The sequence below is a fragment of the Chrysochloris asiatica genome, unplaced genomic scaffold (assembly GCF_000296735.1).
Source record: "Chrysochloris asiatica unplaced genomic scaffold, ChrAsi1.0 scaffold00090, whole genome shotgun sequence".
Taxonomy (NCBI): domain Eukaryota; kingdom Metazoa; phylum Chordata; class Mammalia; order Afrosoricida; family Chrysochloridae; genus Chrysochloris; species Chrysochloris asiatica.
Window position 1 is genome coordinate 1,085,651 of NW_006408608.1, and position 16,219 is coordinate 1,101,869.

At 50.8% G+C, this 16,219-nt stretch overlaps 1 protein-coding gene across 1 annotated transcript in view; it reads left to right on the forward strand.

Moving 5' to 3' along the window:
- Positions 1-15,334, forward strand: part of IFFO2 (intermediate filament family orphan 2) — a 41,656-nt gene extending 26,322 nt beyond the window's left edge. The window contains exons 2-9 of the mRNA XM_006866330.1: positions 4,207-4,267; positions 5,323-5,418; positions 6,491-6,631; positions 7,556-7,695; positions 12,488-12,608; positions 12,740-12,832; positions 13,654-13,784; positions 15,229-15,334. Coding sequence (XP_006866392.1) covers positions 4,207-4,267; positions 5,323-5,418; positions 6,491-6,631; positions 7,556-7,695; positions 12,488-12,608; positions 12,740-12,832; positions 13,654-13,784; positions 15,229-15,334 — 889 coding nt within the window. The remainder of the gene's footprint in view (positions 1-4,206; positions 4,268-5,322; positions 5,419-6,490; positions 6,632-7,555; positions 7,696-12,487; positions 12,609-12,739; positions 12,833-13,653; positions 13,785-15,228) is intronic.
- Positions 15,335-16,219: the final 885 nt, after the last annotated feature.

Genomic DNA, 16,219 nt, shown 5'->3' on the forward strand with positions numbered 1-16,219 from the left:
TGCAGGGAACACAGAAGGTCTGGACACCTTGAGAAACACATCACCCATCCTTTCACCCCAGGTCGTCACAGCAGCTGAAGGGCAAAGTTTTTCTGCACCGTCAACATTGGAGCTGAGAGAGCCAGGTTTTCCCTGCTGCTGCTGGGAGGTCGGTCGGTGTGAGCAGCAGGTTTGGACTGGCATGCCAGCTGCTCCCCATATGTCAGGGCCCATCTTTAGTGTCCTGGGAGCAGGCCAGTCCACTGCCCACACTCCCACACCCCGAAATCCTTGGTGCTAGCTCATCTGCTGGGATGAGGCTCAGTCGCCACTAGTGAGGCGTGGGGTGTGTGCAGAACTCGGGGCTTGGGCGGTAGGAGGGAGAGGCGAAGGTGGAGAGACTGGATTGTGTGGTCACTGAGAGCCTCTCTACTCAAAATTCCATCTGATGTCCAGTCCGTGTGGGAACTCAGGCTCCCGGGCGAGCTTCTGCCTGACCCCAGACCTGCTGAATCAGGGGCTGCATGTTAACCGGAACCTGTGCACATTGCAGTCTGAGGTGCGCTGCTTGAGAGTATGGGTTAGAACCAGACCCACCTAGGTGAGAGTCTTAGCTCCCTGCTTCCTAGCTGTGTGACCTTAGACAAGTTACTTCACCTCTCTGAATCTCAACTTCGTCATCTGCAGAATGGATTTGGGGTAGTAATTCATAATGAGGCTTAAAGAAAGTGCTATGTGTCCCAGGAACTGAGCCCAGCGTGTGGGGCCCAGTCTGTGCTCCCTAAGAAATTGCTGCTGCTGCTGCTGCTGCTGCCAATGCGTCTGCAAATCCAAAGTCATGGGTTGACATGGGGCAAAGTGCTTTCCTTCTCTGGACCTTATTTTCCCCACCTGTGCAATAGGTAAGGTGCCCTAATGGCTCAGTAGGCTAAGTGTTGGACTGCTAACTACACGGTCACCAGTTCAAACCCACTAGCTGCTCCTCAGGATAAAGTTGAGGCCGTCCATTCCTATACAGGTGTCCAATCTCAGAAACCGAAGGAACACTTCTACTCTGCCCTCTAGGGCTGCGGTGAGTCAGAATCGACTCAGTGACAATGGGTTTTGGTATGATGGGTGCGCTGACTTCTGCCCCACCTTTCTCATGAGAAGGCCGATCAAAGGAAAGATGGTGGGGAGCGGGTGTTGTGCCTCATTCCACTGGTGTGCGTATCATTCAGAGGTCCCTGGGCACCAGCTACATGTAACCAAGGGAGAAAACATGTTGCTCACCATCTCTGCTGTTTCTGCTGCTGCTGTGAGACACAGTGGTCCAGAAGCCAGGCTGCAGCCAGTGCCGTGGTCAGCCACCAGTCTCCATCCTCCAGCAGAGCAGCTCGGCCAGGAGAGATGATTCAGCTCAGGGCCTTCTCCTCCCTGGAGGGAAGCCCTGGATGCCGGTGCTGCTGGGTGGGGTAAGGCGGCCTGCAAACTTCTCGCCACGTGAGGTTCCTGCCCCTCCATGTTGGGCTGGCCCTTGACATAGGGGGTGACCTTAGGCAAACTGCTTGTACACTCTGGGCCTCAGTTTCCATATCTGTGTAATGGGTCCAGTGGGATAGTCTCTGCCTCTTCCCTAGCACTAGTCCCTCTTGTCTCTGGACCCTGGAACCCAAGCTCCCAGTAGCTAGTCTGGCAGTGACCGTCGGGAGCTGCTGAGAGACTAGAGCCAACCAGTCAGAGGGAGGGCGTATGTCCTCTGGGAGCCCTGGCTAGGCGTCTGGTGTGGGAGAGAGGAGGAATTTTCCTCTGTGTGTGCAAACAGTATCCGTTTTCTCTTGTTTCCAAAAGCCGGTGATGTAATCACTTCATCCATTCCTCCCCTCTGGCCTATTTTTAGCTGGCCCTCACAGCATCCTAAAAGGCTTCCAGACTTCCCTGCTCTGAGGCCTTGTCGGGAGGGTGGCAATGGGTAAGGAAGGGGAGCATCGTGTCTGTCTGCCCCAAGATAGAGGGAGGGAAGGAACCTGCCCTAGCTTCCTGCGTGAGGGGCCCTCTGGACTTTGATGGTTCCAGGTTTAGGGGAGCCCTGGAGGTGGTTAGGAGCACTCATTCTGGTGTCTCTTGCCTAAGTTCAAGTCTCTGCTCCACCCTTCCTCGCTCTGCCTTTGTCATGTGACTCTGTGCCTTGCTCGATTTACCTTGACTGTGAGGATAAGGGAGCACCTCTGCCATAGGGTTGCTATAAGGATTGAGTTCATGTATGATCAAAACCAAACCCCAGATCCATTGCTGTTGATTCGATTCCAACTGTCAGTGGCCCTAGAGGACATAGTAGAACTCCTACATAGGGTTACCAAAGAAGCAGAATGCCACAGCTTCTCCCCTGGAGCGGTTGTTGGGTTTGAACTGCTGACCTTTCGATTAGCAGCTGAGCAGTTAGAAATTGTGCCACCCAGGCCCCGTCCATGTACAACAGTAAACAAACAAAAACCAAACCAGTTGCCATTAAGTCCACTTTGTGTGTCAGAGTAGAACTCTACTCTGTGAAAGCAGATCAGCAGGCCTTCCTTCTGAGGTGCCTCTGTGTGGAATCAAACCATTCATCTTTTATTTAGCAACCAAGTTCTTAACTATGTGTACCATCCAGGGACTCCCATGTACAAAGTAAGTGCTCAGTAAAAGTGAGCTGACAGGATGACGGTTATCGTATTTATTAGCACACAATCCCAAGGAACTGCTTCCTCCCTGAGTTGAGGTGGAGACACACGTTGACCCTGGTTGTGCCTTCTCTGTCCTTTCTTACTCGGCGTCAACCAGTGTGTGCAGATGAGGTGGTGCATGGAAAAGCCCTTGGAACCGTGCCTGGCACATTTGTGCTTTTGTTGTTGGTTGCTTTGTAGTTGGTTCCAACTCGTGATTGCCCCATGTATAATAGAAAGAAATGCTGTGCAGTGCATCCTCACGTCTGCCACTTGCTGGCATTCATTGTCTTCCACCCTCAGGGATTCTCTTTCAACACTATGGTGGTGGTGGTTCTGTGCTGTGGAGTCAGTTTTGACTCATAGTGACCCTACTTAGGGTTTCCGAGGCTGTAAATCTTTATGGGAGAAGAATGCCCTGACAACCACTATGCTACCAGATTCTCTTGAGATCTAGAGCATTTTCATGGGCTAGGGTGGCGCTGTGGGCCAATGCTTCAGACTGCAAAGTCATTTGAACTTCAAGGTCGGTGGTTCAAGCTAACCAGCTGCTCCTTGGAAACCCTATACAGGGTTGCTATGGGTCAGAATCGACTCGAAGGCATTCAACAACAACAATTTTCTGAAGTAGCTTGCCAGACATTTCTTCCTTGTCTTAGTCTGGAAGCTTTGCTGAAACCTATCCACCATGGGTGACCTTGCTGATGTAGCTTCCAGCATCAGAGCAATATGTGGGGCCACCACAGTAAAACAGACTGACAGACAAGTGGTGGGCCTAGCACATGCTGTTGTTGTTGTTAAGTGCCGTTGAGTCAGTTCTGACCCATGGTGACCCTGTATAGGATTTCTGAGGAGCAGCTGGTGAGCTTGAACCACCGACCTTGCAGTTCAAACCAACTTTGCAGTCCAGTGCACTAACCCAGTGCCATGGACTCCATATGTACTGTTTTTTAATTTGAATATAATAAAACGTACCTCAGTTTGACTCCCAGCCCCACCACTGAATACCTGTTATTTTGGGAAGAGATAGTTCACGTCTCTGAACGGTAGTCTCCTCTGTAAAACGGAACAGTAATACCTAGGTAGGAGATTTCTGTGTTGGTTTTGATAGGCGGTAGTCAAGTCGATCTAAGGTTGTAATGCTTAGCTCATTAAGTTTATTTCTTGAGTCAAAGTAGAGCCCAAGTGTGGCGCTATCTTTAGTCAGACTTCTGAGGGCCAGTTTTGCTGGGACAGCGCCATTTGTATGGTACTGTACAGAGCGGTGGTGGTCCCCTGTACCTCTGTCTCCCCTCAGAGCGAAGCACACACCTGAGACATGATACTTGTTGCCGCCACCTGCTGTATTGTGGTTGTGTGTCCTGCTGGCTGCCTTCCCACCCACCCCCCTAGACCGGGAGCTCTGCAGCAGGCAGGGTGCATTTACCTCTATACCTTCCTCATTCAGCCCAGGACCGGCCCAGAGTGCGTGCTGGCTTTGTGTCTGCTGGTCAGACTGTGGTAGGAAATGCACGATCTGACTGTCTGTCCTTCTTGGCTCTTGCAGATGGGAGGAGGAGCTCGCCAAGCGCATGAACTTGCAGACCATGGTGGACACGCTCCAGGAGGTAAGAGTCCTCAGAGGTTCCAACCAGAAGAGATATGATGGAGAGCCGTGTGGCCGAGGCACACAGACTTCATGGGGCCGATTCCCAGCTCAGTGTTCCCCTCTGTGTTACCTTCTGGGGCCTCTATGGAGTCAAGAGGGTGGGAACGGACAACACCATGTTGCAGAGATACTAGGATAGGGGAGCTAGGATGCTTGAGTCCAAGTCTCAGCATTGCCCCCAGCTTGCTGGGTGACTCGGGGCTGAATGCCTGGGAGAGAGAGGGTGGGTGTGTAAGCAGGTGGGTGCTTAGCACCCGTGGACTCTCTGTGGCAGGCTCTGTGGATCCCCCCTCTTGCTGCTCTGGCTGGGTTGCTCACCCCTGTGGTGTAACCTGAGCAGCCTCAGTTTCCCCCGTAAGTCAATTGGGAACAAGAATAGTGATTCCATGAGAAGGTGTGAAAGAAAGGCTCTTTCAAAAACATTTTTTTTTTAATTTCTTTTTGATACTGAAAGCATTTCTCTTTCAAAAAATTCATGATAGATTCAAATCATAGAGGTACATGGAAGGAAAAGAGCAAATGTCCCCTCCTTCTTGAATTATAAAAATACCTTTAACAACAACAACAAAACACGGTTATGGTAACACATTTGGGACATTCAGAAAAGCATAGAGAATAAACTCAAAATGACCTCCGGCAGCTTTTTCCATGCAAACACGCACCTACACCGCGTGCATGTATTAGGTTGAAACATAGAACATTGCTGTTTTTTGAGATCAGAAAGGGTCATTTTGTATCAATCAGCCTAATATTTTGATATGCTGGAATCGTTTGTTTCATGGACCTACTGTCTCTTCATATTGCTCAGGGAGTTTCCCATGCAGTAAGTCATCTTCAAGTGTTTTTGGCTGAGTAGGCCTCTGTGGGAAGCCAGGCTGATTGGAGGCTCAGGCACCCTATTCCCAGCCATGATGTGCCCTGCCTGGGTGAACGTCGGGTACCTGGGGTTCTGGACTCAAGTGTCCGTCCAAGTCCCCTGCCCAGCCACCCTACACCTCCCATCTTCATCCACAGGCAGCTCAGGAGGCGGATGCCATCCAGGAGGAAATGAACGAGAAGATTGAGCGGCTCAAAGCCGAGCTGGTGGTGTTTAAGGGACTCATGAGTGATGTAAGTGCCACCGACGGACCCCCCCCAGGTGTCATGGCCCTTCCCGCCCCCCATCCCCATCATGCAAAATGCTTCATTCACACTCCGAGGCGGGCCGGAGCTCGGCTTCTAGTTAGAATCCTGGCTGCTGCGTTTGACCGAAAGGATGACCGATGCATCGGAGACCCGGCGCCCTCCTTCCGCCCCGCCCCCCTCACTTCCGCTTCCCCTCCGTCTGAGTAGAGATGCATTAATCTGCCGCTTAACCCATCCCGCCCTCCCCAGGGCTCCTCTGAAGGTCTGTGTGTGCTCCGGTCAGGCTCCTTCCCAGCTCGTCATTGATGAGGGCGGGTAGTGAGCGTGGTCTCTGTGTCTGGGTAGAGTGGGGGACTGGCAGACTGGGGCCAGGCCCAGTGGCCTCCTTCAGGCTTGCTTGGAGTGTCTAGGAAGGCCAGTGTGTCCTTTTGACACTCCAGGGTCCTCTGAGAACCGTGGTGGGGGCACTCTTGGCAGTGAAGAGTCCTGGGTTTCCTGCCACCTTCACTGAGTGGGCAGAACGGAGAAGGAGTTGGGGTGATTCAGCCTGGCTTGGGTCCTCGTGCTAAGGGACCATGGGGCTGGGTGTGGTTGGAAGGCAACCCTCCCTCCCCCAGGTGGAGGCCACCTGGTGTCTCCTCATTTGGATCCAGAGGGATCCCCCATTCTAGCTGATCCCCCCACGCCACCCCACTGACAGCTGTGAGAGGAATCCAGGCAAGAGAGCTGAGCTACCCCGCCAGGCACCCATGTCAGGGACAGATTGGGGAAGAGCGCAGTCTTTTAATAGCATGAATGGTCTTTCTTTGTTCTTTGCTTTGATAAAATAAACATGAGTTGTGTGCTGCAGAAAGGGTGCTTTCTAACCTAGGGAGACCAGCACACATGGTTTCACATTGTCCACTGGGCACCAAAGCCCTCCTTCAGTCTGAGCAGCGCTGACCCAGCCCTTCACGCTAGGAAGAGCTCAGAGCTCCCTTGGGCTCTGTGGACTGCCCAGCCCCATATCCTGACGCCACTTGGTGCTCACATAACCCCCCTGCTGTCCTCCCTGCAGCCCATGACAGACCTGGACACAAAGATCCAAGAAAAAGCCATGAAGGTGGACATGGACATCTGCCGCCGAATTGATATCACAGCCAAGCTGTGCGATGTCGCACAGCAGCGGAACTCGGAAGACGTGTCCAAGATCTTCCAGGTGAATAGGGCCACCCTGCTCACCCCTGCTCACCATTACTCCTCCCAGAGCACTCCTGACCTGGACTCCTGCCCAGCCCTTTACTCCCTGACGCTCTGCTCACTTCCCTTCCCCAAGAGGTAGGGTTCACCCTCCCTGGAGAATATACAATACTGGATAGCGTAGTCCCTCTCACCCCGTGACCTAGTCTGACTCTTCATCCTGTGGCCCAGAGAGGTGACGTCCTCCCAGTTCAGCTGACCGAAGGGTACATGTCATTCTCAAAGGCTGCCTCTTCAGTTTTGGGTTGTGGTGTGGCTTTTGCTTGAGCCCAGGGCCATGTGGTGTGTTGTTGCTGTAAATAATGTGACTTTGGAGATAGCTGGGTGAGATGTGGGCTTTTTGAGGCCCTTTCTCCCCTCTGTGCCTTCTTGCTGGCCCCTGCTGGGAAGCCGGAGGCAGCTCTGCAGCTGTTTGCCCGTGTCTTGTCTGCTTGGAACGGAAGCTCCGTGTTCCTTGGGCTGTTGCCCATTGCCTTTGCATGTGAGGTGTGGTCTTGGCTTCTGTGAGGGGTTCTTCATCTCTCTGGCTGGCTCTGAGTTGTCCCCGGTGGCTCTGCACCCTGGTTTGGCCTACTCTGCTCCCCAAATTGTAGGGCTGCTTCTCTGGTGAAGGACTAGCCTCTACAGTAGGCCTCCCAGGGCAGAAGTATGCAGAAGTGCTGAAGTATCCATGCTGCATGTCCCCCACCTCACGCTTCCTGCTAATGCAGCCTGCTTCTTAGAGGGTTTGCGCATCGTCCCTGCCCCTGCCACCCTCCAGGCTCCATCTGCTATCGGATACCGCCTCCCTTCCTCAGTGGCACACCCACCCCAATCCCAGCAGAGCCTCCCCAGTCCCACCACCAACACACCAGTTACCTTGATCTCTTCTTTTCTGGCTTAGGTGGTCCCCAAAAAGAAAGAACGGAAGGCGGCTTCAGATGATGACATCTCTGAGCAGGAAGGCGATGTGAACCGGTTCTCTGATGATGAGGTTGGCTCCATGAACATCACAGATGAGATGAAGCGCATGTTCAACCAGCTGTGAGTGCCACCCCCCAAACTCTGTAGTGCTCCTGTTCCACCCCCACCCAACATAGCTAAGGCATAGGGTGGGCTGGGCTGAAAGGAGGCCGTGTGGGTATATTTGTTTTGCCAGCACAGTACTTTCAAAGAACTAGAATTGTTTTCAGCATTTAGAATTTGGGCGATTTCACACTTGTAGCCTCTCTTGAAAAGTTGAGTTGATCTGTCCTCCCTGGGCCCCACAGCACGGTTGCTAGGAGCCGGTCACTGCCACTGGGCATAGCCAGTGCTCTTCAGGTTGTCCCTGTCCTTTCTGTTACCTGCCTGCCTCTCTCTTTCCTCACCTTTGGAGAACTGCCTCGAAGATAGCAGATGGACAGACAGAGGTGGGAGGAAAGAGTTGCTTCAGCTGGGGGAAGGGCTGCTGACTCCCATGAGAAGAAAAGGCTACTGGGCTGCACTCTCCCTGGTCACGTTTAGAAGAGTCTATGTCTGATGACCTCAGAGTCCAGAAAGGGCCAAGCTGTTTAGAGTTACCACAAGACTTATGGCTAGCCCGTGTGTGTCAGAGCAGAACTGTGATCATGGGAGTTTTGGAAGTAGATTGTTCGGTCTTCCTTCCCAGACATCTCTGGGTGGACTCAGAGCTCTGTAGCCTTTCAGTTAACAGCTGAGCACATTAACTGTTGACACCACGCCGGGACAGCGGTCACATTTGTGGACTATTCTTGACCAAGTCTTAGAGCCTCCCACTAGTTTCTTCCCACTAGGATCTACCACACCCGCTGAGGGAGAGCTCCTGGCTTTTACTGGGCATTCTCTCTAAGTGAGGTGCTTCCCAACAGGATTTCACTGATTCTAGATCATCCACTGGGGGATAGGGGTATCACCCCACTTAACTGAGACATTCAGTGGGGAAACGACTTGACCAAGACCACTTCAGCTAATACGTGACAAAGCTGGGACTCTGGTTCTCTCACCTTGCAAGGCTACCTGGGTCAGTGGCCAGTGGCTGGGTGTGGTTAGAGGTTAGAGGCTGCAATTAGCATAATGTTGTTGTTGTTGTTGTTAGGTGCCTTCCAGTCGGCACTGACCTGACAACCCCATGCACAACAGAACGAAACACTGCCCGGTCCTGTGCCGACCTCACAATCATTGCTACGCTTGAGCCCATTGCTCACGTGACACTGCTGCCACTGTGTCAGTCCATCTTGTTGAGGGTCTTCATCTTTTTCACTGACCCTCCACTTTACCCAGCTTGATGTCCTTCTCCAGGGACTGGGCCCTTCTGGTAACATGTCCAAAATATGAGAGATGAAATCTGGCCATCCTGGCTTCCAAGGAGCATTCTGGCTATACTTCTTCCAACACAGATTTGTTTGTTCTTTGGGTAGTCCATGGTACTTTCAATATTCTCCTCCAACACCATAATTAAAATTTAGCATCATAGAGTCCAAAGATCCCTCCTTGATCCAACTTCTTCCTTATATTAGTCTCAGAGAGGGGTAGTGACTTGCCTAAGGGCACACAGCAGTTTGTGATAGCCACACCTCCAGAGCTCTGCCCTATCCTTGGAAGAGCTGTTCCTCTTCTGCCTCCTCTGTATAGCTTCCCTGTCAAGGTGCCTTTATCAGCTGAGCCCCGCTGGCTGGTGGGGAGACCAGAGGCATTGGCAGGAGTAGCAATGGGGGGCACAGATAGGAGCTCCTTTTCCTGAGAGGCCCTTGTACTTATCATTCCCCTGGAACCAGAACTGATAGGGAGAACTGTATTTAGGGGTTTGCTATTTGAAGGTGATATAGAGCCTCCCAGACTCTCAATTCATCTTTCCACGTCATCTGTAAAACTCATATTCTCATTTTTGCTAATGAACAATGAGGGGCTATTAAAAAGGACTGCTGGTTGGGTCTAGATCTTCTCTCGGCATCCCTCTGAGGCTGGGATAGGCTTGTGTGTCTCCAGAGACCGGAAGCTGGGCTGATTTGGTGGAATTAATGGGTTTCTCTAAAGAAATCCTTGCCTTGCGTTTTAATAAAGTTACCTGGAAATCCCTAAGCAAAGGGATGCATCTTGAGAGCCAAGTGCAGGGGGTTGCAGAGAGGGGCCCACTGACAGATGCTCCTTGTGGATACAAAAGAGCATTCAGCCCACAGTTAGGCCAAGAACAGATGCTGCACAAATGGGTGCCTTTGTGTTGACAAGTTTCATTTGAGTCAATATCCAGTTAGATTTGTCTGGCTGCAAAGTTGCCTAAGTTAAAAAAAAAACAAAAAAAAACTCCCCCAGCCCATGCCTACTGCCCTGGCTGTAATTCCAGCCAAGGCTGTCCTTACATTGTTTCCCCTATCCCCCAGGTGAGGTCCTGCCTGGGCTCTCCCTCTGACCTCTACCTTTACTGTGGACTGAGACTCAAGGAGAGACTGCCCCTGACCAGTTCTTGGGAAGCTTTTGAATAATATACCCATGTTAGAACTGTATTTTGTTTTGATCAAAACTGGTTGCTTAGGATTCAGACCAAGGAGAAGAAGAATTTCTCTGCTCCCTCTCCCCCCATGCTGACCTTCCTCCTCAATCCCACTATCAAACTTTATCAAGGGAGGGACTCTCAGTTAAGCCCTTCCTCTTGTCCATTTTCCTGTCTTTTCCCTCAGCGGTAGTTTTTCTCAACCCCCAGATGCTGGAAAGGAAGTGAAGTCAGGAGTTGAGTATGTGATGTGGTGATGGGTAGACCTCAGGGGCTCGGGCTCTGGCCTCCCACTCCTTGTTCCCACATCCCCCAGCTCTGATTCCTGGACTCACAGAGCCACCTACAGGCTCCAGCAGGAACTGCGTTTGGGCAGGGAACCTGCTTGGCATGGCTTTCTTGTTCAAAGTGCCATCTAGTCAGTTTCCACTCATAGCGACCCTGTATAGGGTTTCCGAGGAGTGGCTGGTGAGTTTGAGCCGCCAACCTTGCCGTGCAAACCTACCTTGTAGTCGAGTGTTCATCCTATGGCGCCACATGGCTTGAGGCAGCTTTTCATTAGAAATTCTTCTTGGGCTCTGACCATGGCTTCCCAGTCTGGTCCATTGTGTACTATTGGGAGCAGTGCCCAGGGGGATCCAGGAAGGAGTTGAGGGAGGGAGTGTAGGCAATTGGGAAAGCCCTGGAATGGGAATCGGGAGAGCCAGGATCTATGCCCTCCTTTGTCACTGATTACTAGATCAAGTGATTTAGTTATTTAGTTAACCTTCTCATCTATGTTGGACAAAGTAATCTTTAAGGTTCCTTCCAATGGGGCAACCAGTAATCTTTAAGGTTCCTTCCAATGGGGCAACCAGTGTTTGCTGAGATACCCTTCAATTCCAGATAAACCTGGTGGGTTGGTCCCCCTGCTTCCAGTTCCAATGAAGAGTTGTCACTGTTGTTGGTGTGTGCCCTTGGGTTATTTCCCAGTCATAGTGACCCTTTATGACAGAATAGAACTACCCCATAGGGCTTGCCAAACTGTAATCCTTACAGATGATACATCAGTAGTTCAAAACTACCAATAGCTCTGGGGGAAAAGACCTAGCGTCCTGCTCCCGTCAATATTATAGCCTTGGAAACCCTGTGGGGGGCAGTTTTACTGTCATGTAGGAAGACCCCCAGCAAGATGGATTGGCAAAGTGGCAGCATCAGTGGACTCAAGCATGGCAACAATTGTGAGGTTGGCCCAGGATCAGGCAGTGTTTCGTTCTGTTGTGCATAGGGTCGCTATGAGTCGGTACGGACTCGATGGCATCTAATAACAACACCACCACCAACAGGGTCACTATGAGTTGGGAGTGACAACGACAACGTGCACACAATAAGGAGAACAATCACTATAGGAGTAGATCATCAGTTCTTTTCTCCTGCGGAGCTACTAGTAGGTTCGAGCCACAACTTTTCAGTTAGCCACCAAGCGCTTAACCATTGTGCCCACAGGGCCCTGTCTAAAGAAGATAGAGGCCCTGGAATCATGCAGGCTTTGAATTCAAATTCACTTTCCAGCAGGCGTTGGCCAAGAAGGCCGCCTAACTGTTTAAACTTCAGTTTCTTTATTTGTAAAAGAAGAAGAATCACGTTTACCTCATAGGGTTGTCATGAAGATGAAACAAATTGCATGGTAATATAAGCCAGTTCAGTCCCTAGCACATAAGATGCTGGTGATGTTACCAGGGGAAAGAAGAAGAAAAAAAAAGACCATAGGATACAGTAAGATCTGGTTTTGAGCACCAGTTTCTGCTAGCTGTGTGAGTTATGCATATCCCTTGTCTAAAAGACACCAACCTTCCCAAGTCAATGGAGAAGATCGCAAAAGTCATTTCACTCCAAGTAAGGACTCAGGAAATAGCTGGGAAATGAATGGGGGGAAAAATCATAAGATGGGACTTGGGAAAATAGTTTTAGTCTCTACGGGCTGCTAACCTCAATGTCGGCAGTTTGAAACTACCAGCAGTTCTGCCGGAGAAAGATGAGGCTGAAAGATGAGGCTTTCTGCTCCTGTAAAGATTTACAGCCTCAGAGACCCTGTGCAGGGTCGCTATGAGTCAGAATCGACTCCATGGTACTTAACAACAACAATTATAGTCTAGCATCTTTAACATATCCATTTTAGTTGTATGAATAATATGTAAATACATTCTGCATTTTAAAGGCGTTTGTTCAATTCTGTGCATCAGGAAGAGGTGTCCTGTGGCCACTAGCTAGTCTTTTTTTGTCTGTTGCCTCTATCTCTCCCAGTACCCCCTCCCCCCCCCCAAGCATGGCGCCGGCTCATTCTTGTCCTCCTTGCCATCCACTTAGGCGGGAGACCTTTGATTTTGATGATGACTGCGATAGCCTGACTTGGGAAGAAAACGAAGACACACTGCTGCTCTGGGAGGATTTCACCAACTGCAATCCCACCAATGACCTGCAGGGGGAGGTAAGCCATGACCCGGCTTCCCAGAGGGGGCGGGCATTCACCTAGCTCCTCCTTCCAGTCTTCCCTCATCCCTGCAACTTTCAGTGACCCCCACCACCCAACTAAATCGTCCCCTTTTCTCTATTTCTCAGCAAGAGGAAAACTTGGGCAACTTGATCCATGAGACGGAGTCCTTCTTCAAAACGAGAGACAAGGAGTACCAGGAAACGATAGGGCAGATCGAGGTGAGGACCTGGGCTGTCGACAGGGAGAAAGGTTCAACAGCACGTCACTGGGTTGAAGTCCCTGGTGATGAAGTACATCCATGGGCAGGGGCGGCAGAGTGAGAAATGTACAGAATCGGGATCAGGAGGCCCACCAATTTCCTGCCTGACTCTGGGCAAGTCACACCATCTTTAAAACCTCAGTTTCTTAATCTGAAATATGGGGGTAACAATCCCAGCCTGCCCCAGAATTGTGTTGTCTTTAAAAATTCATCTGAGATAGCGACAGTGATGCAAAGTACTGAGTGCGTCCTCCTCAGCAGCCACACCACCACCCCATGTGTAGGTACTGTTCCCATTTTAAGGAGGAGACGATGAGGAAATAGAAGATCAAGTGACTTGCCCAAGATCTCATAGCTAGGAAGCCAGATTCAATCTAACTCCAGAGCCCGTATGCTCGACCGCTTTTGTAAATGAGAGTCATTGCCATTATCATACTGAAAACAGAGAAGGGCCAAAAACACGGAAGACACATAAGGGATTTTATAGTCAAGTCCATGTAAGGAGTCCAGAGATGCTGAGGCTGGTGGGGTAATCTGAACTAGTGGGTTTATCAGGGAAGGCATCCGTGGGATACCTAACCATCCATTCCCCTTTGACTGGAAGCACACTGTGGACCAGTGTGCAGAGGTCAGAGTGATGGGTTCAGAGGCCATGATGTCCATGAGGCTGGGTCCCCAGGGTAGAGGAGTAGTAGCCTAAGTGGTACCACTGCTTGAGGAGTGAGGAGGGAGGATTCCAGGGCTCCATTCTCACCCGTATCCCACATGGCTTCTTCTCAGCTGGAGCTGGCTACAGCCAAGAGTGACATGAACCGCCACTTGCACGAATACATGGAGATGTGCAGTATGAAGCGGGGCCTGGATGTGCAGATGGAGACTTGCCGCCGGCTCATCAAAGGCTCTGCAGACAGGTACCAGCCCTGCCCTTCCTGGGGCCTCAGTGCTGGGGCATTTGAGGGGAATGAGTGGGATTGCAATTTAGCCACATTTCATCCACCCAGCCCATCCTCTATTCATCCGTCCAGCCATCCATCCTTCCTTTTATCCAATGATCCATCCACTTAATCAACTGTCATCCATCCATCCAATATTAGGTGTCTCACATATCTAATTTCATGTTAGCTGCCACAGCAAACCTCGCATTGGTTCATCATTACTTATTGAAGACCTACTATGTGCACAACCATGGAGATACCTGGCTGAACAAAACAGTCACAGCCTCTGCCTCCTGGCACTTAGACTCTGTTTTCTACTGACTTGGGAAGGAGAGGGAGTGGATAGCCATTGTCTCCACCATTGCTCATTGGGCTAATATTTGTCTGTAGGAAGCAGTTTCCCTTTCTTTCCCATCATCCAACCCAGAGCGGGCTCCATCTCTCCTCAGGAGAGTGGCAAGTACCAGGCACCTTTGATTTTCAGGGGAACACAAAGACAGAGTCCCTGCCTTCAAGGAACATGTGGCTTTATTGGGGAGACAGTCTCGTAATAAAATGAGTGAATGCAGGGAAAATGCTAGGCCCAGAGCACAAACTAGATGTTTTCTTACTATGACTGTAGTACTATGTGGTTCATATGTAGGCTTTAAGAGACAGAGACACAGCTTTGTGGGAAACAGTGCATGCAAGACCCTCAATTAGCCATTCCTCAAATTATTCTAATGCCCTAGAACTTGTATTAACTCTCTTACTCAGCGGGAGGTGCTAACAGTTAGGAAGGCTAAGTAACTTACCGAAGGACTCTCAGCTTTTCAGTCACAGAGTCCGTATTCAAACCCATCTAGTTGGGGTTTACTGGGCATCTACTATATACCCAGGATTCCTGGTGGTGCAACAGTTAAGTGTTCCACTGCTAACAGAAAGGTCAGTAGTTCGACTCCACCAACAGCTCCATTGGAGAAAAGACCTGCTGATGTCTTCCTGTAAAGAGTACAGCCTAGGAATCGTATGGGACAGTTCTATTCTGTTCTGTAGGGTTGCTCTAAGTCGGGTTTGGCTCAATGGAACACAACAGCATCACTCTGTATCCAGACCTGTGTTAGATGATTGGAGGTTGAGAATCAAATTTAATCCCTGGTCCCTGCTCCCAGGGAGCTTTCAGTCTAGAGAGCCACAGCACTCAAACCCATTCAAGGCTAGGGGCGCAGGGGGTGCCAAGAGGTCTGGAGAACCACATTCAACTCGAGAGATTTAAAGATTCTGAGCAAAGCAGTGACAGGGCAGAGTTGGAGAGTAGGATCCTGCTCTGAGGTGAAAATTTCCAGGCTGGCCGCTCAGCCTTCCCAACTCCTTGAAATCTTCAGGGGTCCCGAGGCTACCTCCTAAATATCCCCATTCTTGTTCTCTCTTTGCCTTCCAGAAATTCCCCATCCCCCAGCTCTGTGACCAGCAGCGACTCAGGAAGTACAGACGAGATCCAGGATGAGTTTGAGCGGGAGGCAGATGTGGAGCCCATGGTCAGCTGATGACTGAGACCCCAAGTGGCCGCTGGTGCTGGAGACGGGGCCCTGCCCCCTGGGGTGGGGCTTTCCTCCTCACCACATGGACTTGCGAAGCCCTCCCTTCTCTGGAGGCTCCAAGGGACTGCTGCTTCCTTCCACATCCCCTACCACCACCCAGTGCCCCATCTCCATCCTTCCACCCAAGGAATGGTGCTCTCGATTTCTATTGTTCTCCACGTCACAAATGCAGACTTCTGTCCGGATGATGCAGTGCTAACTGTGCCTTTCCCCTTTACCTGAGCCACTTTGAGCTCCAAAGAATGACTCCTAGCAGGGGTTTTTATACAGAACTTGAGTTGGGGCTTGGGGGACTCAGCTTCCTCAAGGATGGAGCTGTTTGCCTCTGCAAGCTTTCCAGGCCTGGGTGGAAGCCTCCCAAGTGTTTCTTGCTCATTAGGAGAGAGAGAGAGAGAGAGATGGAAGGAGGGAACAAAACCACATTTAAATTTTATTTTTGGATTGAGTGGCAAAGTGAAGGGATGAGGAATCCTGGGGGAAGTTGGAGCCTCACTGTGTTTAAACTACTATGCAAAAAAACCCCACTAAACTAAACTAAAAAAGAAGCTTGCCTTATTTCACTGTGGAAGGCAGGCCCCCTTCCTGGGCCCATGGTTTCCCAGTGGAGCTGGGAGGGAGACAGGAGCTAGAGCCATCTCTCTTGCAGCCTCTGAGGGTGTGCACTGACTTGGGAGGGAAGTTTGGTCCAGGTTGGTAACTAGGCCTGGATTCCTGCAAGACCCTTGGCCTACTTGACTGCTTGCTTGCTTTGATATCTCATTGGTTTGGGAGGGCCTTTTATTGATGAGTTGGTACTCCTTCCTCTCTCTCCAGCCACCTGTAAGGGGTTAT